Here is a 25,406-nt window from a genome sequence, read left to right on the forward strand (position 1 = left end):
TGGAATTATGTACAAAAAATAAAACAATGTAAAACTTTAGATCTTACAAGTTCACTCAGTCCTACTTCTTGTTCAGCCAATTGCTCAGATGATTCTGTGATTTTTCCTCTGCCTTTAAAGTAAACAAATAAACCATTCTTACTATTTCCTAACCAGAAAATGGAACGTGTTAAAGAAATCATATAAAGTAATTTGTTTTATGCAGCTATTCCTCCCCCCCCCCCCCCCCCCGATTTGTTTTCACTATAATTTAGTCTATGGTGGAAACTGAATAATGTTGACTACATCTCTAGAAGTAAAAGGGAAGATTTTTAAATTTGAAACTGGGAGTTAGGTAGCCACTTTCAGTGAAAAATAACTCCACTTTGTGCCTCTGAAAGTGATTAACTTTTTAATGTTACTCAAGATTTCTGGCATTTCAACTTACTAAGTTGCAATTTTTTACATATATAATACAGACACACGCAATTTTTTTTTTAAAATGGGAAAAGCTTAGATTCTGCAGAAATTGTTGACGTTGGTAATACTTGTCCTGGAAAAGTTACTACTCCCTATGGGTGGGTAAAATTTTGCAAGACCCTATATTGGTAATCAGTGCTTTTATCTTTGATTTAAAGGTGCCTGTGCATTGTGGTCTTGTTTGTCTCTGCAGTAAGAGGAACGACAGAATGAGTGTGAAGATGGAACTACTTTCTTGGGATGATTCCCCAAGGTCAAGGTGTCTGTGGGTGCTGGGATGGAAGAGTTGTCAGAGGATGTCTGAGAAAAGCATGGAGCTGTTGGGGATGGTTGAAGGGGAAGCTTGAGAAAAGGTTTGGCGGGGAGGTTGGGGACAGGGCTGGCACTGACACCCTCTAATCCTCTGTCTCTGCAGTTGCTGTTATCACTGTTGCTGTTTGCTCCTTCCCCTCTCAGATCAAGCCAGGGGAGCAGTCAGAGAGGAGGCAAAGTAGCTGCCCACAGAGCCTGTGCCACAGCTGATATCACAGCTGGGCTGCAGGAATGAGTCAGGGCTGCCAAATGTGTGAGTGTCGGGTGCAATGCATGACACTTGGCAGTCCTGTTCTCCCAAAACATTTTTAAAGGTTTTGGTTTTGTTTTCTGGCATGCAGTATATCTACAAACAATTAAGGAGACTTAATTTGCTTTGTTTTAAGAAAAATATCATTTTGCCTGAAGACTTCAAAATGCTTTACAAAGATAAAGAAATATTGTCTCATTTTACAGATGAGGAAATTAAAGCCTCATTCCTCTACAGCAGGGGTCCCCAATGCGGTGCCCATGGATGCCATAACACCCACCAGGGCATCTTAAGTGCGCCTGCGTACTGGCCGACGGACGAGCATCTGCCAAAATGCCACTGTAATTCGGCGGCATTTCGGCAGTGACACCTCTGGATGATGCTACTTGCCACTGACAAACAGTGTCATCCAGAGGTGTTGGAACAGCATTTCGACGATGCCACCTCTGGATGACGCTGCTTGTCGACAGCATTTTGGCGGATGCTCGTCCGCCACCCTGGTCCTCCGTGGCTCGTCGTGTGGCGCATGCCAGACGAAAAAGGTTGGGGACTCTGCTCTACACTAAGGCTCCAAACCTTCAAACACCTCTGCAAGTACTTAACTTTATTGAATTCACAGTAGTAAAGTTAAGCATATTTGTATCTTCTTGCATGATCTGGGCCTAAGACATACAGAGGTTTAGGGTCTTGCCATTGGCTTCAGTGTGAGCCAATGTTAGGGCCAAGAATAGAACCCAGGTTATCTAACTTTTGGCTGTGTGCACTAGCTGTTATAGTATCAATAGTGCTATAGTATCTTGCCTTTTTGCCTTGATATATTAACATTTGTTCTTGTTCAACAGAAAGCATTTTCCATTTGTAAATAATAATATGCATGTACATTTACTTAGAGTTGGTAAAGATCTAAAATGTGTTAGAAAATAATGCAGAGCATCTTCTAAGCTTCACAAAACACTTTCTATATTGCAACTTTCAGCCGTAATTGTCTACTTATCTTTATAGGTCATCTGTACACATTTTTGTTTTAAACTGTGAAGGCACACAGCTGTATTATGAAAGATATTTTACCAATTTAGACAAATTATTATTTACACAAGAAACAAGAAATGAGATAATACTGTGCTCTCTCAGTGAAATCCAAGTTACATCTATGAATACTTGAAAAAGTATTTTAAAAATTTTCTGTTCAGAACTTCTACTTATGTATTTCAACATTCTGAATAATAAGTCTCATTGATGTGTTGTTTACAATTTTCAGAAGAAAAGGTGTCTTGTTTAACTGCAATACTAACTCAGTTTTAAAAATAATTTTGATGCTATTGAAGTGGAAATGAAAATGCTAATTACTGTGAATGGAAATATCATGCACAAGCACTGTTCCAGCATGATCTGCAGGTTCCCAGAGAGCACATTTCCTCTCCATTTGCTCATTCGTAGAATCATAGAACTGGAAGAGACCTCAAGAGGTCATCTAGTCCAGTCCCCTGCACTCAAGGTTTGTCCAACATGCTCTTAAAAATCCCCAATGATGGAGATTCTACTACCTCCCTAGCAGTTTATTCCAGTGCTTAACCACTCTGACAGGAAGTTTTTCCTAATGTCCAACTTAACTGCCCTTGCTGCAATTTAAGCCCATTGCTTCTTGTCCTAGCCTCAGAGGTTAAGAAAAACAATTTTTTTCCCTTCTCCTTGTAACAACCTTTTATGTACTTGAAAACTATTATCATGTCCCCTCTCAGTCTTCTCTTCTCCAGACTAAGACCTGGAGACCATTGTAGACCTGTTCTGTAATTAGTGCTCTGGATTGGAATAATGTTAAAGACACAAGGACTAGTTAAGAGGGTTAAATTAAATAATCTGTGATGTTGATGAAGTAATTGCACTATTCCGAGGGGAAGATGCGGATGGATATTGAGATGCTTGAATTTTGGTTTTGTGTGTGCAAAAGTGAGGCTTTTATTCTATTTTGAAGGATGAAGGCAAAGCCACAGAGTTTTCTATATCTTGTTGGTCCAAATAGGATTTTTCATTTGAAGCCTTTAAAGTATCTCCAAATCCTCAGTGACTTAACCATAAGGAATAAAATATATCTTACATAGTTTTCCATCCCTCTAACCTAAGAATAATCCTGATGTCCGGCTGGCCAGCACAGTAAGTGAAATTTAATTACTTGAAGCCAGCTGTAGAAGCTACTAGCCTGCATTTAAAAATCCTGGGTATATTGATTGACCAGCATTTTCCACTTGAGGCTGAAAATGAACATTTACTTTTACCTAGTGGAGCTGGAACACTTTTTATAGTGGGGGTGCTGAAAGCCAGCAAAAACTATCCCCAAACTTTTTACCTCATCCTCTGCCCAACCCCCCAAGCTGAGGCAGGGCATGGGGCCAGCAGCCAGGACTTCACCCACAGGCCAGAGCGGGGCCAGCAGGTGGGACCCCACGTGTGCAGCCGGCACCCTGCATAAAATCTGGGGATACTGCGGCACCCCCGCATCCCTACTTCCACGCCTATGCTTTTACCTTGGTTTCCTTATAATCAACACTTAATAACAGAATAACAGCCCATTGGTTTGCTAAATTCCTCATTTGTTTTCGCTCATTCATTTGTGCACAGGTGTTGACTTTTTTTTTTTGCGCTGGTGGGTGCTCCACCACTGCTCCACTCCAAGACCCCGCTCCCACTCGGCCTCTTCCCCTGAGGCCCCGCCACTACTCTGCCTTTTCCCCAAGGTCCCTTTGCCCATCATTTATTCCTCTCCACTCCTTCCCCTGCGCAATGCTTGCGCCTTTCCAAGCGCCGCCCCCCACCACCTGCTGCTTCCTCCTCTCCCTTGAGGCTCTCCTGCCCACCCTCTGCTGGCGCCCCTCCATCCCCTGCCCCAAGGCCTCCCTGCCCAACCACCACTTGCTCCTCTCCACCCCCTCCCCCAAGCACCCGCTGTCTGCTCCTCTCTACCCCCTCCCCTGAGACTCCACCTGCCCACCGCTCACTTCTTTCTGCCTCCTTCCCCGAGTGCCTCTTGCCTGCTGCTCACTCCTTTCTGCCCCCTCATGCCTTAAGGGCAAGTGACGGGGTGGGGGTGGAGAGGAGTGAGTGGCAGATGCCTCAGGGGAAGCGGCAGAGCAGAGGCTGGAAGAGACACAGCATGGGCGGGGCCACAGGGGAAAGAGACCAAGTGGGGGCAGGACACTGGGGCGGAATGCAGGCAAGGACACACTTCTTGAGTGCTGAGCACCTCCTATTTTTTTTTCTTTGAGTGCTTGAGTCCCGGGGCACCCACAGAGTCGGTGACTATGCATTTGTGCCTCAGGAAGAGTATACAAGGTTAATTATGTCATGGAAAGTGAGATGGAATAAGGGACAAGACGATAACTTGACTTAATTGAACTCAGCAATAAAAATGTATCCAAATGCTGCATGCGATATACTCATAAATATTATGTATTTATAACAATTGCTAATTCCCACAATATTGGCTCTCAAAAAATTGAGACAATTTGTATTTTCTTACCATACATTTGTGTTTGAGGTCCAGGTTGCCTTAGGACATTTCACCTTAAAAAAGATTTTCCTAAACTGCAATCCTTTGTGATTGGTTGGGGATCACTTGCCTGCATGGAAAATTTTCTTTTGAGAATTTTTTTTTAATTTCTTTATTGGTCCTATACATTTTGAATTCTACTCCAAAAGCAGATATATTAACTTGTATTGCACTTGTACTGTAACTATATGCTATAAAAGTCAACAGATGTGAAAACAGAAAATTGTGCTGTCTCAGTACTTTGTTTCTAAAACTGATACCTACCCAGAGAAGATAAAAATATACACTCAGTTAGCCACAGAATGACACATGCTCCATGGTATCAGTTTTATTTAATGACTTTAATTCAAGTTAAAAGATGGCATAACTTTTATTCCTATTTTTAATTATTGCTGAAAAATAATATTGATAATAAATCTTAATTCTACATATTAGTAATATTACAAAAATTCAATATTCATTAATTATATATTTGAAATGCAAAAAGAAGGCAATAATAAAGCAATAAAGTGTTAAGGCAATAATAAAGTTGTACAACTAAAATGCCAGCAAATGCAAAAATTACCATTCCATAAGAAATGTTGGCTCAGCTTTTTGCATATTCTGTATGTTGCATGACATGCTGTGTATGATTTTTTTTTATGCTGCTACATACACACATGCATTTGAGCAGTCTCATTTTACTTGGACTATTCTTTCAGCTATGAGTTTGGAAGATAAATGTCTTCTCTTTACCTCAATAGACCTGTCCATGTGTCCCTTACCCCTGTTTTGTCTTGTTGCCAGATTTTACTATTTTGTCCCCTGTATCAGAACCAAGCATTTTTTTTATCTCTTAATTAGTTAAGGTAACAGATCTCAGGCGGATCCTAGTTAATTCTCTCTCTGTCTCTCGGAATGCTACTTCATTTAGGTGAAGGGGGGAGGATAGCTTAGTGGTTTTGAGCATTGGCCTGCTAAACCCAGGGTTGTGCATTTAATCCTTGAGGGGGCCATTTATGGATCTAAGGCAAAAATCTGTCTAGGGCAGGGGTTGGCAACCTATGGCACACTTGCCAAAGACGGCACGCAAACCGATTTTTAATGGCATGCTGGAGCTGGCTCAGACTCCAGCATGCCATTAAAAATCCTGCCCAGCCCAGCCCAGCCCACTCTCCTCTGCCCTCCGCTTCCCCCGCAGGGGCAGGGAGCAGATGCATAGCCATGCACACGGGGTGGGCAAATGGCCCCACTCTCCCGGCACAGCAAACTGTGGGGTCCACGCTGCCGGGCTGAGTGCAGCAAGCTGCTGGCCCCTCCCCCGCCTTCTCCCCTCCCCTGGGGCCCTGCTGCTGCACACGCAGCGTTCTAGGGGTTGGGGCTGCGTGCTCCCGCAGGGCAGTGTTTGGCTCTGCAGGGAGGCAGAAATGCTCCCCCGACCCCTGGAGCCGTGCTTCCCTGCGCGGTCCTGTGGGGCAGTGTTTGGCTCTGCGGGGAGGAAAAGACGCTCCCCACTCAATCGGAGCTGTCTCACCGTGCGCGCAGCGCTCTAAGGGGCAGGACTGTGTGCTCCCACAGGGCAGCGTATCTGGCTCTGCATGGAGCCTCATAGTAACGGGTCCAGGGCAGGGGGGCGGGGGTTGGATAAGGGGTGAGGCAGTCAGGGGACAGGGAGCAGGGTGTGATGGATGGAGGGTGGGATCCCGGAAGGGTGGCTAGGGACGGGGGTGGTCTCTAGAGGAGGCAGTCAGGGGAAAGGAGCGGGGGAGTTGTATGAGTCGGGAGTTCTGGGGGTCCTGTCAGGAGGCAGGGGTGTGGAGAGGGGTTGGGGCAGGCAGGGAACCGGGTGGGGTTGAATGGGTCGGGAGTTCTGGGGGTCCTGTCAAGGGGCAGGGAGTTGTTGGATAGGCATGGGAGTCCCGGGGATCGGGGTGGGGGTGTGGATAAGGGTTGGGGCAGTCAAGGGATAGGTAGGGGGTAGGGTCCAGTCAAGGGACAAGGAACAGGGAGGCTTAGATAGGGGGTGAGGTCCTGGGCAGCAGTTGGGGGCAGAGGTCCCAGGAGGGGTAGTCAGGGGACAAGGAGCAGGGTGGTTGGGAGTTCTTAGGGGGGCAGTCAGCCAGCCCTGAGCCCTGACTCCCCACCCCCCACACACCCTGCCCTGAGGGCTGCCTACCCCCAGACCTCTGCCCTGAGCCCTGTACCTTCCTCGTACACACCCAGCCCTCTGCTTGACTCCTTCATCCCCCCCACAACCCTAGCCCTGGCTCTCGCCCTCCACACATACCCAGCCCCTCCACTGCCCTGACACCTTTACCCCCCCACATACCCAGCCCACAGCCTTGACTCCAGCCCTCTGCCCCCTGCCCTCTGCCCTGACTCTTGCACCCGCCACATCCTCACCCCCACACGAAGCACCAAATGGGAGTTCCTACACCCCCTCCCACATACATTCCCACTTGCATCCCTCACATCAAATGGGAGCTGTCTCGGTAAGTGCACCACACCCAAACCTCCTGCACCAGCCCTGAGCCTCATCCCTCATTTTAGCTCCTGGCCAGACCCTTCACCCCCAGCCCTGTGCTCAGTGCACTCCCAGCCTCAGCTCAGTGCAGAGAGAGGAAGAGAATGGGCCAGAACCAGGGAGAAGGTAGGTACCCACTGTATGTGGGGAGGGCCAGGACCCCAGACTGGCAGTGGGCTGAGCGGATCCGGCAGCCGGGATCCTGGCTGGCAGGAGCTGGCGGATGGAACCCCTGAGCAGCAGTGGGCTGAGCCGCTCAGTCCACTGTTGGTCTGGGGTCCCAGCTGCCGGCCCCGCACAACCTGCTGCTGGTTTGGGGTTCTGGCTGCTGGACCCTTGCCTGCTGGGCTCCCAGCCACAGGCCTTGCTCAGCCCACTGCCGGCCTAGGTGAACAGAACCTCAGACCAGCAGTGGGCTGAGCGGGCCAGCGGCGTAAGATCAACATTTTAATTTCATTTTAAATGAAGCTTCTTAAACATTTTGAAAACCTTGTTTATTTTACAATACAACACTAGTTTAGTTATATAATATATAGACTTAGAGAGAGAGACCTTCTAAAAAACATTAAAATGTATTACTGGCACGCGAAACCTTAAATTAGAGTGAATAAATGAAGACTCGGCACATCGCTTTTGAAAGGTTGCCGACCCCTGGTCTAGGGATTGGTCCTGCTTTGAGTAGGGGGTTGGACTAGATAACCTCCTGAGGTCCCTTCCAACCCTGATATTCTAGGATTCTATGAATAAGGCCCTGCTTGCAATATTGCAGATTCCCCAATATTAGGCTTCCACCACAGTATTGACAACGGGAGCCCTGCCATGTGTGGAGCTGACAGGAGAAGCTCTCTCCTGTCAGCTCTGGCCCTTGCTCTCAACGCCAGGCGACCAACAGCTGGAGCCCCCACTCTCAGCCCCAGTCCCCAGCTCTCAATCCCTGGTTGCCAACAGCAGAAAATTGTGGAAAAGTAATAATGGACTTTATTACTGCAAATAATAAAGTCCCTTATTACTTTTCTGTAACTCTGCCACATTTTTTCACAATCATCTCACAATTCAAGTAGGGCACTAGTGTTGAAGTTATTTTGGGGAAAAAAAAAAGGCAGCTCAACAAGGTTTAATCCTAGTTTAGTTACTTGATTTTTAATGGCATTTAATTAACTGAATAACTAATATGCTTAATTTTGTATTTACCCTTTTTGGACCTACTATGTAATGATCTGTTAATGTCATAGATTTGGAAAAGTAATTCTGCATATTTCAGGCTATTATAGATTATACTAAAGTGATTTGCTTGATTGAACAAGTTAATTTATGCACTACTTGACCAAAGCCAAACTTCACTTGCACTTATATAATTTCTAGCATGAGTGCAAGAATTTTTATAATGTTCAAAGAAATAAATGTCATTTTCTGAAATGATTACTTAATAAATCATTTTAGATTTTTGTTCTGCGATCCAAGATTTTATTTTATATGAAGAAAGTGATTCCAACTCATTGCAATTCATCTCTGTTCTGATTTGTATAACTATTGTTAACTTCTCTTTGATTGTGTTGATGTAAGTGAATCTTTTTTGTGTGTCTAATTTTTTGCCATTTAATGCATTGTGCAAAAATGTAATGAATATATAGTGAGCACTAATATTAGAACTTCAATATGCATATTGTACCCCTGTCACAGTATAATAATTGCCTATAGAAATGACAAGGACTCTTTTTTTTAGCTAAGTTTTGAGCCAAATAGTAAAGATCAATATATGTTAGAAAGAAGCTATAAAGCCGGATTCTTGGATGTTTAAGGGGTAATCTCTGCCACTTTTCTGGTTGTAAATCTTTTCATTTCACAGTAGATAAGAATTTAGGGAGACTGAAATATCCTTCACATATCCATTTGGGGTTGATAACCTTTCAACTCCAGGCAGTTTTTGTTTTGACTTTTACTCACTGTGTTTTCTGAATATCACAATTTAGTATGGAAAGTTTTGTGCTATTTCCTGTTTACTAGCTTTACACAAATCATTATTGCAATATAACTATATTAATTTTTTAAAAGGTTAATTACTGGCTCTGGGATTTTCGAAAGGGCCCAAGTGAGTTAGGCCCCCAACTCCTATTGAATTTTGATGGGGTCTGGGCACCTAATTTGCTTAAGATCCTTGGAAGTTCTTCCCTGAAGGATGAACTGTAATCAACTAAAGAAAATTCAAAGTTTAGACTACCAGTCTGTACTTCACTCACTCATTGCATTTGCCATAATCTACAGCAGTATAAGCAGTTGCCTGAGATACCACTTAATTTTTTCAATTAAGACACAAAAGGCCCCATCCCATGAGGTGGTGATCACCATTAACTCCTTGGGATTTTTTTAAGATTGTTTTTAAGTGTGCTTAACTATATAATTATTGCCACCATCCTTTTATCATCTGATACTATTATCAAGTTTGCTACTCCTGCATTATTGCTAAATAAACATAGCCAAATTTCTATCAGTTACGATAACTCTTGCTACAGCTGACTCTTAGCATTACTTCAGATGTCTACATCAAACCACAGAATACAGAGAGCCTGGTTATTGTAGTTAGTTTTAAAATTTTAGAAACACCAAGGGTCGAATTCAGACATGGTGGAAGTGGGTGCAACACCTTTTGTATCAGTAGTGCAAGCAGTGTATAATATATTTCAAACTACTTGTTAATTTTCTGTTTTAGAAAAACACATTTAATGGACTAGTTTAGTCTTGATTATTACAAATGTGTAGTGAAATATGTACCCTTCTGTTAGAAGGGTAAATGATCAAGTGCACCTTTTATCATAGAATATATGCCCTTAAAAACAGCTTACTAAACTGTTTTGACATGTGGGTTGCATCATAATTACAGATGGAAGCTCTGGGCTGCAACTATTCCAAATCAGCTCCTCTCATTTGTCAACACATCATGCTCCCTGAAGCCAGTTGCTGATGAATCCACTTGCCTAGCCAGTGTTGCTCCCCTGCCATTTTCCATATGCCTACCAGAACAGGAAATAAAGGGATATCTCCTACCTTTGTCTTTGTTAATTCACGATAACAATACGAGCAAACGGAAGTAGCTGATTGCATGCTTTTTCTGTTATGCTGTGGTTTAGCTGCTGGCAGAAGGATCACATGTATAAACTTCAGTTGCAGACTTACATACTGTGGAGGGCTGCATACAGTGTCCAGGTTGCACTTCTATGTCCCCGGTTCTAAATTAGGTTTAAAAATATGAGAACAGCAAGAGATCTAAAAATTAATTATTTTAATGTCCCTTGCAACAGCAAAGAAATTGAAATTGTAGTGTTTAATTTCAACACTTTCCAGTTCAGATATTTAAAAAGTAACCCATGTAAATCTCCTTTAAGCTTTACGTGTAACATTTACAGTAACCAGTTACAAGTATAGTACATACATTTTTGAGACATGCAGAATGTCCACATTAACATTGCTAGCTTTGCAGTTTGAATATGACACTAATTTTTATTTTGCTGAGTTTTGTCAGTTCTTAGTTCAGAACTTTACCTTTAGGACTAGTTTTGAGGCTTTAAAAGTAGATCAGCGTTATTGGTATTTTAAGCTAACTGCATGCATTGGTTACTCAAATCATGTTTCAAAGTTATGTTTTAAAAGATTGCAATCAAATAGATTTTAAGTTTGTCAAAGCTTTTCTGATGGACTGCAATCTGGCTTCAGACTAGCATTAAGTGGTTTTATTGCGTTCTTTCTTGGGAAAGAATTATACTTTTATGGGCTGAGTTGGTGATAATACACAAAGCAATAGTAACTCAAAATACAGATGTTGCATATTTTTTCTGAAAGGTTAAAGCTCAGTGCCTGATTTTTCCCACAATACTTCAGTCTACAAGGACATATGTTGCATGTCTCAAGAAGGGTAGCTATGAGGTCCCGTGGCAGAAGTCTCCAGAATTTTAAACATGTGGGCCAGAAAGTGGCTGTAAATTGAGGATTTAGGCTGCAACTCCCAGCTGCTTGTCAATGCATTATAATTGTTCAAATAATTGATTATACGTATTTCTGTTATACCTCAACCTGCCAATCTTTATATTGCTTTTCATATGAAAAACTCTATTTTTCTCATTTACTGGACCTCTTTTTTTTTTTTAATCTTTTTTTGGTCAGTATTGATTTATGGCAACAGCTCATGCTTGGCTGCTACAAAATCATGCCAGTAATTTGTGAGGAGTTGCACATGTGAAGTGCACTTTTCAATATTTATTGGGGAGAAGGGAGTATATTTTTGCCCCTAAATGAGAAGTATACTGTTTATTTCAATGCATATTGAAAATTATAGTCCTTCCTCACAAAGATGCATGTTCATTTGTTTTTATTTAAATGTCTGGTTGCAAACTATGTCTAATGGGTTCATGAAATGTTGTCATTACCATAGAACAGGGGTTTTGAACCTGTGATCAGGGTCCGCAGACAATGTCTAAGATTTCCAGAGGGGTCCACAACTTCATTTGAAACTTTTTAGGATCCCCAAAGAAAAAAAAAGTTGAAAACCACTGCCCTAAGCACTCAAAAATCAGAAGGCAAATAAAAAGAATGCAAAATTTATTATTTAAAAAACTCTTGATTTTATCATGAGACAATATCATGATTTTTGCAACCTGACTCATGTTTTTTAATTGCTTAGGGTGGGCAATACAGCTAACCATCTAGACATGGCCGATATATTGAACTGAACTAATACTGAGCCCTCAACCTCTGAAAATGAGGCCCTTTTAGGATGTCTCAATTTGGGCAGCCAGAACTATACCAAAATTATGAAAGAACTCCTCATTGCTATAGTAATTAACATAACGTTTATATAGGTCATCAAATGTACCAAATTTGTTTTGTATTCAATATGTTATTCTTTCATAATCATAACTGAATTTTATTAGTTTTTGAAGTTTTATTTCTTTGCTTCCTTTTACTTAAGGAATATCAGATTTTAACTACTATGATTTGGTTGAATGGCTCTAAGGGAGGGACAAGGGTGTTTGAATCATTAACAGAGAACTTTTCGTGCATGTGTGTTAACAAAAACAAACAAACCAAGAATTTTGAATAGTCTGATTAAAAATCCCTGATCCTGATCCCCACGGACCATCTTTCAGTCTTTTATGGTATCCTAATCCCATGAGTCCTCCAATAGTCCAAGGAGTCCTCCATCAAACAAAGTGGACAAAACCATAAGTAAATCATAAAAGTAATCATAAAGTAAAAATAAGTTGAAAAAAATCCTCTAAAAGAACAAAACCCCCCACAAATATTATACCATAACAAAGAAGCAAAAACCTGCAAAACCACACCTTTTTGTCCGTGACAGGTAAGATTTAAAAGTTTACCTATGGGGAGATGGAATAGCCTTCATTTTTAGACCTACTGTTTAGACCATTCTGACTTGAGATATTTCCAGGGTTCCAGGTGATCCTGGTGGCTAAGTTTATTTGGGTCAGATCCTCAGCTGGTGTTAATTGTCATAACATACTAGCTGACGATCTGCTCCTTTATATTCAGCCTTGTTAGCTTGACTTCTGAAATGAGACCATCATCCAGAGAGTGAACAATTGTTTATGTTTCAGATCAGGAGCTAGTCAGAATGGATCTATCAGCAGAAAGTTGTCAGACTATTAAGTACTCACTAGATGCTCTAATGGCAGACGGGCATAGTGCCAAGCTATGAATAATGTCTTCTGGGTAAGAAAAGTATGGGAAGAAATAAGATCCAATGTTGCTGCTTATTATTAACTCATGTTTGGCTTTCCTCTTCCTATGTTACTGCCAGCTGAAACTGCTCTTTTAAATGAATAACATCAGTGAAAGTAGAAAAGACCATTTGGGTCATTGCTCTTAGAAACTCTGTTGCTGCAATATTTTTCAGAGCTAGACCCTTAAGTGGAAGTTAGTATTGCAGGGTACGCAGTCTAGATGGAGGTTTGTACTGGAGTTCAGTGTTGTTTCCATCTGTAACTTTTAGAAAAATGTGAAAACACTATTCTCAGGCTCTGGGGGATTTGTGATTCCTCTTGTGTAAGGGGAGCAAGCATGCCAGTTAACTTTGTAGCTAATAGTCTTCCATTTAATTTTATTTCAAAGTTAATGATGTGTGCAATTATTCTCTCAGGCTGCTTTAATATTTGAGCAAGATGTTTTGGTTTCTTTTGATTCCCCTAATAATGAACTAATGGTTGATGAACAGTTATGCTTCAGTGTTATCCTGTAGATTGCTTTTTCATTGTAAATGTCAACCATCATAAGGTTTATAGCTGATTCAAGGTAAGTCTATTATATTTTCTGAAGGACGAATATTGTCTTACCAATATTTGTTTTGTGTCCTTCAACTCAGAACAAATTTGATTTTGCAGCTGCAGTGGTTTCTGGGTAGCCTGGATATTGGACATCTTTAACGTTAAAAGGACTTTCAGTTTTCCTAGGAAGTCAGCATAAAGCCAGTCCATAGGGCACAGGACTAGTAGACTTAGGTTCTCTTTCTGGCTCTGCTACTGACTTGGGTAAGTCTCTTAAGCCAACATTTTCAAACATGGGTGCTAACACTAGACACCTATATAAGTGGGTTGATATTCAAAGGTGCCAAGCACCCATAGTTCCCATTTATTTTAGTGGAAGCTGGGGAAGCTCAAAACCTCCAAAAATCAGTCCTTTTTTGTTGTTGTAGTAGTAGGTGGTACTAAGAGTTAATGACCCTGTCATAACATTTTTCCCAGATCTGGACCTTAGCGTCCAAAATATGTGTGTTAGCATGAAAACCTCCAAGCTTAGTTACCAGCTTGGACCTGATAACGCTGCCACCAGCCAGGGATTTATACAGTGCCTAGCTCACTGTGGTCTCCCCAAAACCTTCCCTGGGGGACCCCAAGACTCAGATTCCTTGAGTCTCACAACAAAGGGGAATAAACCATCTCCCTTCCCCCTCCTCCCCTCCAGGTGTTCCCTCCCTGGGTTCCTGGAGAGATATACAGAAGCAAGCTCCGTGAATCTAAACAGAGGGACTCCACCCTCCCTGTTTCCAGTCCTGGAAAACACAAGTACCGAGAGAGCTAATCTCTCTTCCTCCTCCCCCCTCACCTAGAGGGTATGCAAAGTCAGGCTAGTAAATCTAACACAAAGAGATTTTCCCCCTGACTTCTTCCTCCCACCAATTCCCTGGTGAGCTGCAGACTCAATTCCCTGGAGTCCCCACTAAAGAAAAACTCCAAGAGGTCTTAAAAAGAAAGCTTTATGTAAAAAGAAAGGAAAAAGGACATAAAAATGGTCTCTCTGTATTAAGGTGACAAATACAGGGTCATTTGCTTAAAAGAAAAAAATGAATAAACAGCTTTATCCAAAATGAATACAATTTAACACATTCCAGCAACTACACACATGTAAATACAAAAGAAAACAATATAAACCTTATTGTCTTACTATCTTTGTACTTACAACTTGGAAACAGGAGATTAGAAAGCCAGGAGATAGAAAAATCACTCTCATAGCCGAGAGGGCACAGACACAAGACAAAGAACAAAGAACTCACACCCAAAACTTCCCTCCACCCAGATTTGAAAAAGTCTTGTTTCCTGATTGGTCCTCTGGTCAGGTGTTTCAGGTTACTCCTTTCCAGGTGAAAGAGACATTAACCCTTAGCTATCTGTTTATGACAGACCCAGGATGGTAGCTCTATATTTGTATGAGAGAACCTTCAGTGCTAAGTTATTTTTACAAAGAGTTTTGAAAGGTATTTTAGAGATTATATCTCAACTATTTACATATTTACTTTTATAGCATGTCACTTGTTGACTACACAAACCATTACCTGTAGGGTGACCAGACAGCAAATGTGAAAAATTGGGACGGGGGTGAGGGATAATAAGAGCCTACATAAGAAAAAGACCCAAAAATCGAGACATCTGGTTACCATAATTACATGTAAAGAAGAGAAGGAACCTGTATATTTTTGAGAAGCTGATAAAATTGCTAAGTAGTGCACTAAGAGGAGCACATTAAAGACTCTAGGAATGGATTGAGTATGCAAAAAGCCTAACATCTTTGTGCACCTTTCCATCACAATTACAATCCTTATGTTCAGATGAGTGTAGGTATGGAGGACAGCATAGCTAGCACTGCTAGGAGCATTAACTATCCCAAAGTGGACCGGGAGGATGTAGGGCAGCAGGGTGGATTTGATTTAAATCACTACTCAGGAAGACTCGATTTAATCATGGATTTCTACATAAAAGTGCATTCTTGTTGGTTGTTATAACCTTCATACATTGTGACGGGTTCGGTCATAGAGACCCCCTACCTCTGAGCCCATTTCCTTTGCCAGCTTGGGACTTCAGAACCCTGTCTTATTGAGCCAGACATGCTGGCCTGCTGCAACACAGACCCAGGGTCTGAACCACGCCCCCAAAGCTGCAGACTTAACTGAAAACGGCTCAGCAAGTACTCTTGTCTCCAGCACCCAGACACCCAGTTCCCAATGGGATCCAAACCCCAGATAAATCCGTTTTACTCTGTATAAAGCTTATGCACGGTAAACTCATAAACTGTCCGCCCTCTTTAACATTGATAGAGGGAGATGCACAGCTGTTTGCTCCTCCAGGTATTAATCACTTACTCTGGCTTGATTAATAAACAAAAGTGATATTATTAAGTAAAAAAAGTAGAATTCAAGTGGTTTCAAGTAATAACAGACAGAACAAAGTAAGTTACCAAGCAAAATAAAACAAAACATGCAATTCTAATACATTAAGAAACTGAGTATAGGTGAATCTCACCCTCAGACATGTTTCAATAAGCTTCTTTCACAGACTAGACTCCTTCCTAGTCTGGGCCCAATCCTTTCCCCTGATATAGACCTTGTTAGTTCCAGCTCACGTGGTAAATCGGGGATTTCTCATGACTGGCCGCCCTTTGTTCTGTTTTACCACCTTTTATAACCTTGGCAGAAGGCGGGAATGCTTTGTCTCTCTCTGGGTTTCCACCCCTCCTTCTAAATGGAAAAGCACAAGATTTAAGATGGATTCCAGTATCATGTAACATGGTCACATGTCCTGTGAGACCTTAGTCTCCATTCTTCCAAGGCTGGTCAGCACGTACACCAGAAGGTTTGCAAGTAAACAGAACCATTTACAGGTGACTGATTCTGAAGCACCCTTAAAGGCTTCCACTTAACATGTTTACATCAGTAATACAAGTTTATATCTTATTCTCCTAACTCCAGACATAGAAATAATACATGCAAACAAATGGGATAAACACACCCAGTAGATCATAAGCTTTGTAATAATATCTTACAGGAGACCTTTTGCATAAAGCATATTCCAGTTACATCATATTCACACTTCTAAACATATTTTTATAAAGCATATGGAGTGCAACATCACATATATTCTTCACAACTCAGAGAAAGATGTAGGTTTCATTTTTAGAAGGTACACGCTATACATTTTTAAAGTGATTTATTTTGAAAACTTTTCAGATTAGTTTTACAGCTATAGCAGAAAATGAATGATTGTTTTTTTCATTTACCAAAGGTAATTGAAGCAGGTATTTATGAAGTCAATGGGAGGTGAACTATCTCCAGTTCAACAGGTTGTTCATTAATATTTAGAGGATTTCCTTGCCAACTGTATTAGGAGAATATCACAGACATTTAATTTTTTTTGATTTAACTAAAACAACGTTATGTATTCTGGATTTTTTTGTTCAACAGCAAACATAATATTTTAACAAAGCAAGCATATGAATTTTTGAATTTAGTTAAACATTCAGGTTTTTTAAAATCAGGTTTGTTTTTGTTAAAATTGTTTTTAACTAAAATAATTGAAAGAAATATTAAAAAAAAAATTAAATCAACCATGTCAGCCAGGTCAACATGAGAAACTTAAAATATTGTCTTCTGCAGCTAACTCAGTCATCTTCACCTTCATTTTCTTGTTTGTTCATAATCTGGAAAAGAAAAACAAGCTTTCCTGCTTTTTCAGGTCCCAAACAGTTTCTCAATTTGGACTGAATTAGTCCAAAGGAAGAAAATATTCTTTCTACACCGGCAGAAGAAGATACTGCTGTTAAAAGTGAGATTATCACTTCAACAGTCTCTGAATCCAAGTGCATAAGTGACTTCCACCAGTTCACTGGTGTGACTTTCTTTAAAACATCATCAGCAAACATCTATTTTTTTGAATGGTTCACCCTTAGCTCTGAATTTTATTATAGGTGGCGTTATAGAGGGATGATTGCTGGATGTCCATGTCATAGCCAACTCCTCCTCTTCAGCAGTTAAGAACCCTGGTACTGAGTATTGAGAATATTTGCAAGAAAATGAGCTGGAGATAGTGCTTGTCTCATTTGTTTTTTTAATACTTGTAATTTAACTCTGTCATTGCATATTTCTCTTTTTTTTTAAGATTTCACTCAGTTCTTTCCAAATTTCAACAGTGTCAGCAATAAAACAGCTATTTCCCTGCATTTTGTTCAAAGCTACAGAAATAGGCTTCAGGGTACTCAGGATGTGTTCGACATTTCTCTTAAACCCAATGTTGAGAACTTTGGGTGTGACAGTGTCATCTATTTTTCCACGATTTTGTTCACAAACTATCATCAGATTAGGCTAGTTCTTGATATAGTACTCAAAACAGTCCACTACTGAATTCCATTGCATGTCTTGTGGGAATTAGCTTGGTTCAGCCCACATTTTTCAGAGCAGCTGCTGCAAAGTGGTTATTATGGAAGTATTTTGAAATTTCAACAACATAAACCTTTATTTCTGGAATACTGAAGTCTTTGGATATGAAGTGCATGAAATGAGCACTGCAACTGTACGTTATTAGTTTGGGACTCTCTTCATTCTCTTCTAAATAATTCTCCTCTTGGATACATTTGCAGCATTGTCTGTGACCAAGCTGCATACTAGACGTTTGAATTTTTTTTCACAATTTGTTATAGCTTTTATTGCTACTTCTTGTAAGTATTCTGCTGTGTGTGCATCTCCTGAGGTATCAATTGTTTCTGTGAGGAAGACATTCCCTTCTTCTTTTGTGTCTCAAGCACATAGAACAGGATCATTGTGGACATTGCTCCACCCATCAAGACTCAGGTTAACAATTTCACCCTCTAGACCTTTTGCACACTGCTCAATTTCTCTTTCATACACTTTATCCAGCAATTTGCCTGCGACATCTGCTCTGTTGGGTGGACTGCATCCTGGTCTTAATGACTGAACTATGTTAATGAAATGTGGATGCTCAGTCATACGCTTTGTTGCATAAACCGGGCAATTTTTTCTATTACCTCTTTTTGTAATCTGTTGGTTCTTATCACAAACTTATCTATGGATGTTTTTGGATAATGGAGATTTTTACTACTTTTTGCTACAGGTAATATATTGTGGCTATGTGACATACATGATGTGGCTGAAACACTATCATTGGCGGATAACGCTGCAACTATAGAAAATGATGGTGATCTTGAAGGTGGATAGTCTTCAGAATCCTGTATGTTGAGGATGAATTCTCCTAAACAAAATAAGTGAATGCAGTTATTTAATTATTATTACCATTGCATTCACTGATACTCAGTACTAATTTAAAGGTGAAATTGTAAAAGGAAGATCTGCCTATTTCAACTGTTTATTTTTATCACAACTGCATCTAAAATGATAGTACCATAGAGTAACAACTATAATTTTTGCTCAAACATGAGAATTCAAGAACAGTCCAGAAGGAGGACAGGCAGTCCTTAAGAAAGAAGTATGAAATAAGAAAGATTAGCAACCTGAAGATCCTGCATGTTCAGACATGTTCCTTTCATCATTTTCAACGCAGCTTCCTTCTGAGCAGGAACACTTCTCATGATATTGTTTCATTCCGGCAACCAGGCCTTGCATTTCTTTGTTGCACTGTTTGCATTTTGCACACAGGCCTGTCTTATCCACAGGTAGGGGAACTTCATTAAAATATTCCCAAACTTCTTTTGCAGCCTGCTGCCGTTATAGGTTTTCCCTTAAAGTGAGAGAATGGTATGGTAGATCTCAAATCAATGAAGGCTACACTCAGAAATACCTCAAGACTTCTGGAATATGTTGCTCAAACAGTTTCACTTTTGTTTCTACTTCCTGACCCTCCCTTCTAACATTTATCTCCAGACTACTTTTCCTTGTCCAGATCTGTTCCGCCCCCAACAATCTTCATTGAACTTTTTGAAACTTTGCACTTTTAGAGAGAGGTAAGGGATTGACTCTGTGTACACAAATTTGCAGAGAGACAGTAGGGTTGAGGTCTGTTATTTCTCACCTCGGTATATTATTTATTTATTTATTTATTTAAAACATTTTTGCTGTTAACAAGAATGTTGTCTCTGGAGACTCAAATCCACAGTTTGAGAACTGCAAACTAAGCATCTCTGATGAGTACCTTCTAGACTGAGCACTGAGTCTCATTGGGTAGATAGAAAGATTAACCTAAATAATCTATACAGAAGCTCCGGAAACCCCATAAAATTGGGTCCCTAATCCACACACTATTGGAACTTTTCTTAAACATTACATGAATATATTGTCTCATACTATAGAATTAGAATTTGTAATTCCTATTCCGTGATGAGATATCTTTGAGCTATAATGTATCTTAATTAAATTTATCTTTAGATAGGTTTTTTTCCCTCAAAACACAGTGTATAAAAAAAATTTAAATAAAAACAATCCAATTTTTTAAAATGATTGATTTTTATCCATCCTGGTATTAATCTGAAGTAGTATTTTATTTGTTCTGTCTTTAAAAAATTTCAAAAATGCACAAAACAATTCAGACTTCCCATCCCATCCACTTATTAGACATGGTTGTTTTGAGAGAGACAATGCAAGTGTGCTGTTGAGCTAGTCTGTTGGAGAATGAGAAGTAGTATCCTAGTACTACAAGCACATAAAAATAAATGACCCTTCCATGCAAATTATAATTAAATTTATCACTGAATTTTATTGAAACTCAGAAAATAACACTTATCAAATTGTTGCTGAAAATCTAAAATACTTAAAGAACAATTTATAATTAAGGACCAACTCCAAGAAGCAATCCCATGAGTTTTTCAATGTGGTTTAGTTTGATCTGTAGTTAAAAGACATGTTTATAGGGCAACTAATTTTTGCTGGTCTCCTGGGTGGTCTCTTAAAACAGATTTTGCTGTTGTTAAAGATGCAATATTAGTGTCTGATAAATTTATATTTTTATATGGAACTACAAGTACTAAATCTATTAAACACTTGGCAAGGTAGCTTCACATATTAAATCAGAAAAACAGAATTCTCCATTTTCACATTTAAATGACTATTTTCCAAATGCACTGATGGAGAGGCATTTTGCCTTTTCTCTATTAGATTAGGTGCTATATGTAGGGTACCACGTAAGCAGTGTTGTGAGATGCATATTTTTATTAGTATCCTTTGATTACATAAAAATGTTTCAGGAAATTTGTTATGTGGAAATGTATCTGTATTTCAAATATTCTATTTGAACGGAGTGACAACAATCTAGTAAAAGTACCGCTGCCCGTATTAACAGTCTTTGCTAGCTCTGGAATGAAAATTAAACAGATTTCCAGAGGAAAAGTACTAGGGAGAAAATTCTCCCTCACAAACAAAACAAAACAAAACACTCCACCAAAACTTTTCTATACAAATCTGGAAAAGTAATTAGTTGAACCTTGCAGGATTATACAAATAGAAAAATTGCTGTTCTTGAGATCTGATATCAAGAGGTTCTTCTATGAGAAGGATAGTGTTAGAACTTACAGACAAGAAGTTGAATCTTTTTGCAAGATGTGGCCATTTTTCAAACACTCCTAGAAATTTTCTCAGGCTGATTTCTGTCTGAATGGTGCAAGATAATGAACATATATAATTATTTCTCTTTTGAAACTCATTACATATTGCACTAGGTTATTGTCATTCAGGTGAACTTAAACTGGATACAAAGTTTGATTGGAGCTGGGTAAGTGGTATTGTTTTTCTTTAACTACTGCAGAAAATGACTTTTTAATGTATAAGGAAAATTTAGGGTCAAAACAGAACAGAAATGGGGGGTGAATCATTGTTCTGAAGATGAGACTGAACCACTGTTGCCAACCTGGTATTCCATGCCTTCACCTGTCCTCCTTCAAATTCTTCCTTAAGATACTCCTCTTATGTAACACTTTCTAAACCCCAATAATCTTAGCAAAGACTATCCCCCCAAATCACTCCTGTACATCTCAATATTCTCCATCAGACTGTCCTGACTGCTAAAATCATTAAGCTGCCATAAAGCAGCTAGATATGGCTAGTGGAGAATTTCCCCAGTTCAGGTTGGGAGGAGTGTGTATTGGAGATGTTCAGTGGGCAGGATAGGGAGGGAGGAAGACCTATGTGTATGTTGTTTTGCCTGTCAGTACTTAGATTGTAAGTTCTGTGAGGACATGACCTCTCTCTTTATTTGTGTATCAGTCTGTCTCTGGTATTTCTAAGGATCCTATCGCCATGATATCTAAGCACCCTGTTTAATACGGTGTCAGGGATGTACAAATGATTACAGGGACTGCATGAGGGCTCAGGGGAACAGATTACTTCCCACCATCTTGTTAGTAGAATGTGAGATACCTATTTCACCATGCTGCTACTAACAAAATACTATGCATTTTTTTTTACTTTTAAAATCTTTTTTGTTAAATTTTGTGGGCATACAAAACCTAAGCTTTGTTATGCAAAAAAACCCATGTTTTTAAAAATGCCAAATACATAGTTATGCAAACACAATCATTAAGCAGTTGTTAATGTGTCAAAGTTTGCATTTGTGGTGTCAGAAGAAAAGATTTGTTGTCCAACATACCTTCTTAGATTTTCTTCAGTTAATTTTTGAACTTTGAACATAAAGATTTTGCATGTCCTATAAACAAGCTCATATTGACTTTTTTTTTTAATCCACAGGATGGTACAAAACAAAAGAGAGAACGGAAGAAGACTGTATCATTTAGCAGCATGCCGACTGAGAAGAAGATCAGTAGTGCAAGTGACTGTATTAATGCAATGGTTGAAGGCTCTGAGCTCAGAAAGTTTCGGTCCAACTCGAGAGTATATCACCGGTACTTTCTTTTAGATGCAGATATGCAGTCCCTGCGTTGGGAACCTTCAAAGAAGGATTCAGAAAAAGCAAAGATTGATATTAAATCAGTCAAAGAAGTGAGAACAGGAAAAAATACAGATATATTCCGCAGCAATGGAATTTATGACCAGATATCAGAAGACTGTGCATTTTCCATTATTTATGGAGATAACTATGAGTCTCTAGATCTCGTTGCTAACTCAGCAGATGTTGCAAACATTTGGGTTACTGGGCTAAGATACCTAATTTCTTATGGAAAACATACACTAGATATGATAGAAAGTAGCCAAGATAATATGCGGACTTCATGGGTTTCACAAATGTTCAGTGAAACTGATGTAGATAATTTTGGACATATAGCCCTTTATAAAGCTGTTCAATTTATAAAAAAATTAAATCCGGGTTTAAAAACAAGTAAAATTGAGCTGAAGTTCAAAGAGTTACATAGATCCAAGGACAAAACTGATACTGAAGTCACAAAGGAAGAATTTATTGAAGTTTTCCATGAACTTTGTACCCGACCTGAGATCTACTTCTTATTGGTTCAGTTTTCCAGCAATAAAGAATTCCTAGATACCAAGGACCTTATGATGTTTTTAGAAGCAGAACAGGGAATGGCACATGTCACAGAAGAAATAAGTCTTGAAATTATTCACAAATATGAACCATCAAAAGAGGGCCAGGAAAAGGGCTGGCTCTCAATAGATGGTTTTACTAATTATCTTACTTCACCTGACTGTCATATATTTGATCCAGAGCATAAAAAGGTTTGTCAGGATATGAAACAACCTTTATCCCATTATTTCATAAACTCATCTCACAATACATACTTGATAGAGGACCAGTTCCGAGGTCCATCAGATATCACAGGATATATTCGTGCTCTTAAAATGGGTTGCCGAAGTGTTGAATTGGATGTATGGGATGGTCCAGATAATGAGCCTGTAATTTATACAGGACATACAATGACATCACAGATAGTCTTCCGCAGTGTAATTGACATTATTAACAAGTATGCATTTTTTGCTTCAGAATACCCTCTTATTCTGTGTTTAGAAAATCATTGTTCTATTAAGCAGCAGAAAGTTATGGTTCAACACATGAAGAAAATTTTGGGCGATAAGCTACACACACAGTCTCCAAACATAGAAGAGTCTTATCTTCCCTCACCTGACTCACTTAAAGGGAAAATTCTAATTAAAGCAAAGAAGCTTTCCTCTAATTACTCTGGGCTAGAGGGAGATGTTACAGATGAAGATGAAGGAGCAGAAATGTCACAAAGAGTAGGGAAAGAGGGTGCAGAACAACAGAATACTGTGATAGTGAAACGATTTCAGCTTTGCAAAGAGCTTTCCGAATTGGTAAGCATATGTAAATCAGTTCAGTTCAAAGAGTTTCAAGTCTCCTTTCAGCTCCAGAAATACTGGGAAGTTTGTTCATTTAATGAAGTGCTTGCTAGCAAGTATGCCAATGAAAATCCAGGAGACTTTGTAAATTACAATAAACGTTTTCTTGCCAGGGTTTTTCCTAGCCCTATGAGGATTGACTCTAGTAATATGAATCCCCAGGATTTTTGGAAGTGTGGCTGTCAGATAGTAGCCATGAACTTTCAGACACCTGGCTTAATGATGGACCTTAACATTGGTTGGTTTCGACAAAATGGGAATTGTGGTTATGTCCTTCGTCCTGCCATCATGCGAGAGGAAGTATCCTTCTTCAGTGCAAATACAAAAGATACTGTGCCTGGAGTTTCACCTCAGCTTCTTCATGTTAAAATTATTAGTGGGCAAAACTTTCCTAAACCCAAAGGGTCTGGTGCCAAAGGTGATGTTGTAGATCCTTATGTATATGTAGAAATTCATGGAATCCCAGCAGACTGTGCAGAAAAAAGGACAAAAACTGTGCATCAGAATGGAGACAATCCAATTTTTGATGAAAGTTTTGAATTTCAAATTAATCTTCCTGAACTCGCTGTCATGCGTTTTGTAGTACTAGATGATGATTACATTGGGGATGAATTTATTGGGCAATACACTATTCCCTTTGAGTGTTTACAGGCAGGCTATCGGCATGTTCCACTGCAATCTTTAACAGGAGAAATTTTAGCACATGCTTTCTTGTTTGTACATGTTGCCATTACTAATCGAAGGGGTGGTGGGAAACCTCATAAACGGGGCCTCTCAGTGAGGAAAGGAAAGAAATCCAGGGAATATGCCGCTATGAGAACATTATGGATTAAAACCATAGATGAAGTATTCAAGAATGCTCTCCAGCCTATACGGGATGCCACGGATCTGAGAGAAAATATGCAGGTGCAGTTTTTACGATGAAATTATCAATGTTTGTGCCACAGTTGTACTTTTGCATTATGGTGTGTCTGCAGTGTGTATTACCTAGATATGTAAATATTAACTGCATTTTATAAATCATTCATTTATCATGTTTTTACACTGTATGAATTTAAAAACAGACTCTGTTTGAACAGCAGCTGGATGATATTGTCTATTAAGATAACTCCTAGTACAAACACATGGGTTGTGCTATAATTCAAGCCTATTAACCAGCCCTATTTCTTGAGAAGAGTACACTATATATACTGGAAAAAAAGGTAGAGGCTACTTTTCAGCTTTAAGAAATTAAGTAAAATAGAAGTGCAGGGAGAAAACATTACTAACAATAATAAAACTTGTGAACAGTTTACTGTGTATTCAGAGATCCCCTCATATCTGAAAGAATTCTCAAGGACCCTGTAAATGAAACATAGTATGATGGCTTTCCCATGTCTTTATGAGGTGAAAAATTTCCTCACATCACTAGCAGACCTTTCAAAGAGATCCTTCCCTTACCAGAATCCAAAAGACCATTAGTATTTTACAAATATATTAAATGAGGATGGAGTTACTCCTTCTTCCCCAAAAGGGGTGTTTTAAAGACTGCAATATCAAACAAATATAGTATCGCAGAATGATAGGAAGTAGTGTAGGCTGAAATGCTGGGTTATGGATCCCACTGTTAGATTTGCATCATTGATAAACATTCCTGGTACAAGAACTGCTGATCTGGAACACAGTAGAGAAAAATGTAAAGAATAATAATCTGTTTGATGAAGCTTTTAACTACACCTCTACCCTGATGTAACACTGTCCTCGGGAGCCAAAAAATCTCACCACGTTATAAGTGAAA

At 39.7% G+C, this 25,406-nt stretch overlaps 1 protein-coding gene across 5 annotated transcripts in view; it reads left to right on the top strand.

The window, feature by feature from the left end:
• The window catches only part of PLCL2 (phospholipase C like 2), a 187,469-nt gene that overhangs the window by 92,154 nt on the left and 69,909 nt on the right, over positions 1-25,406 (top strand). For all 5 annotated transcript variants that reach the window (XM_050938319.1, XM_050938317.1, XM_050938320.1 and 2 more), the window contains one exon: positions 22,049-24,535. In XM_050938319.1, the coding sequence (XP_050794276.1) occupies positions 22,049-24,535 (2,487 nt within the window). The remainder of the gene's footprint in view (positions 1-22,048; positions 24,536-25,406) is intronic.

This window comes from Gopherus flavomarginatus, chromosome 2 (assembly GCF_025201925.1).
Source record: "Gopherus flavomarginatus isolate rGopFla2 chromosome 2, rGopFla2.mat.asm, whole genome shotgun sequence".
In the NCBI taxonomy this organism is placed as follows: Eukaryota; Metazoa; Chordata; order Testudines; family Testudinidae; genus Gopherus; species Gopherus flavomarginatus.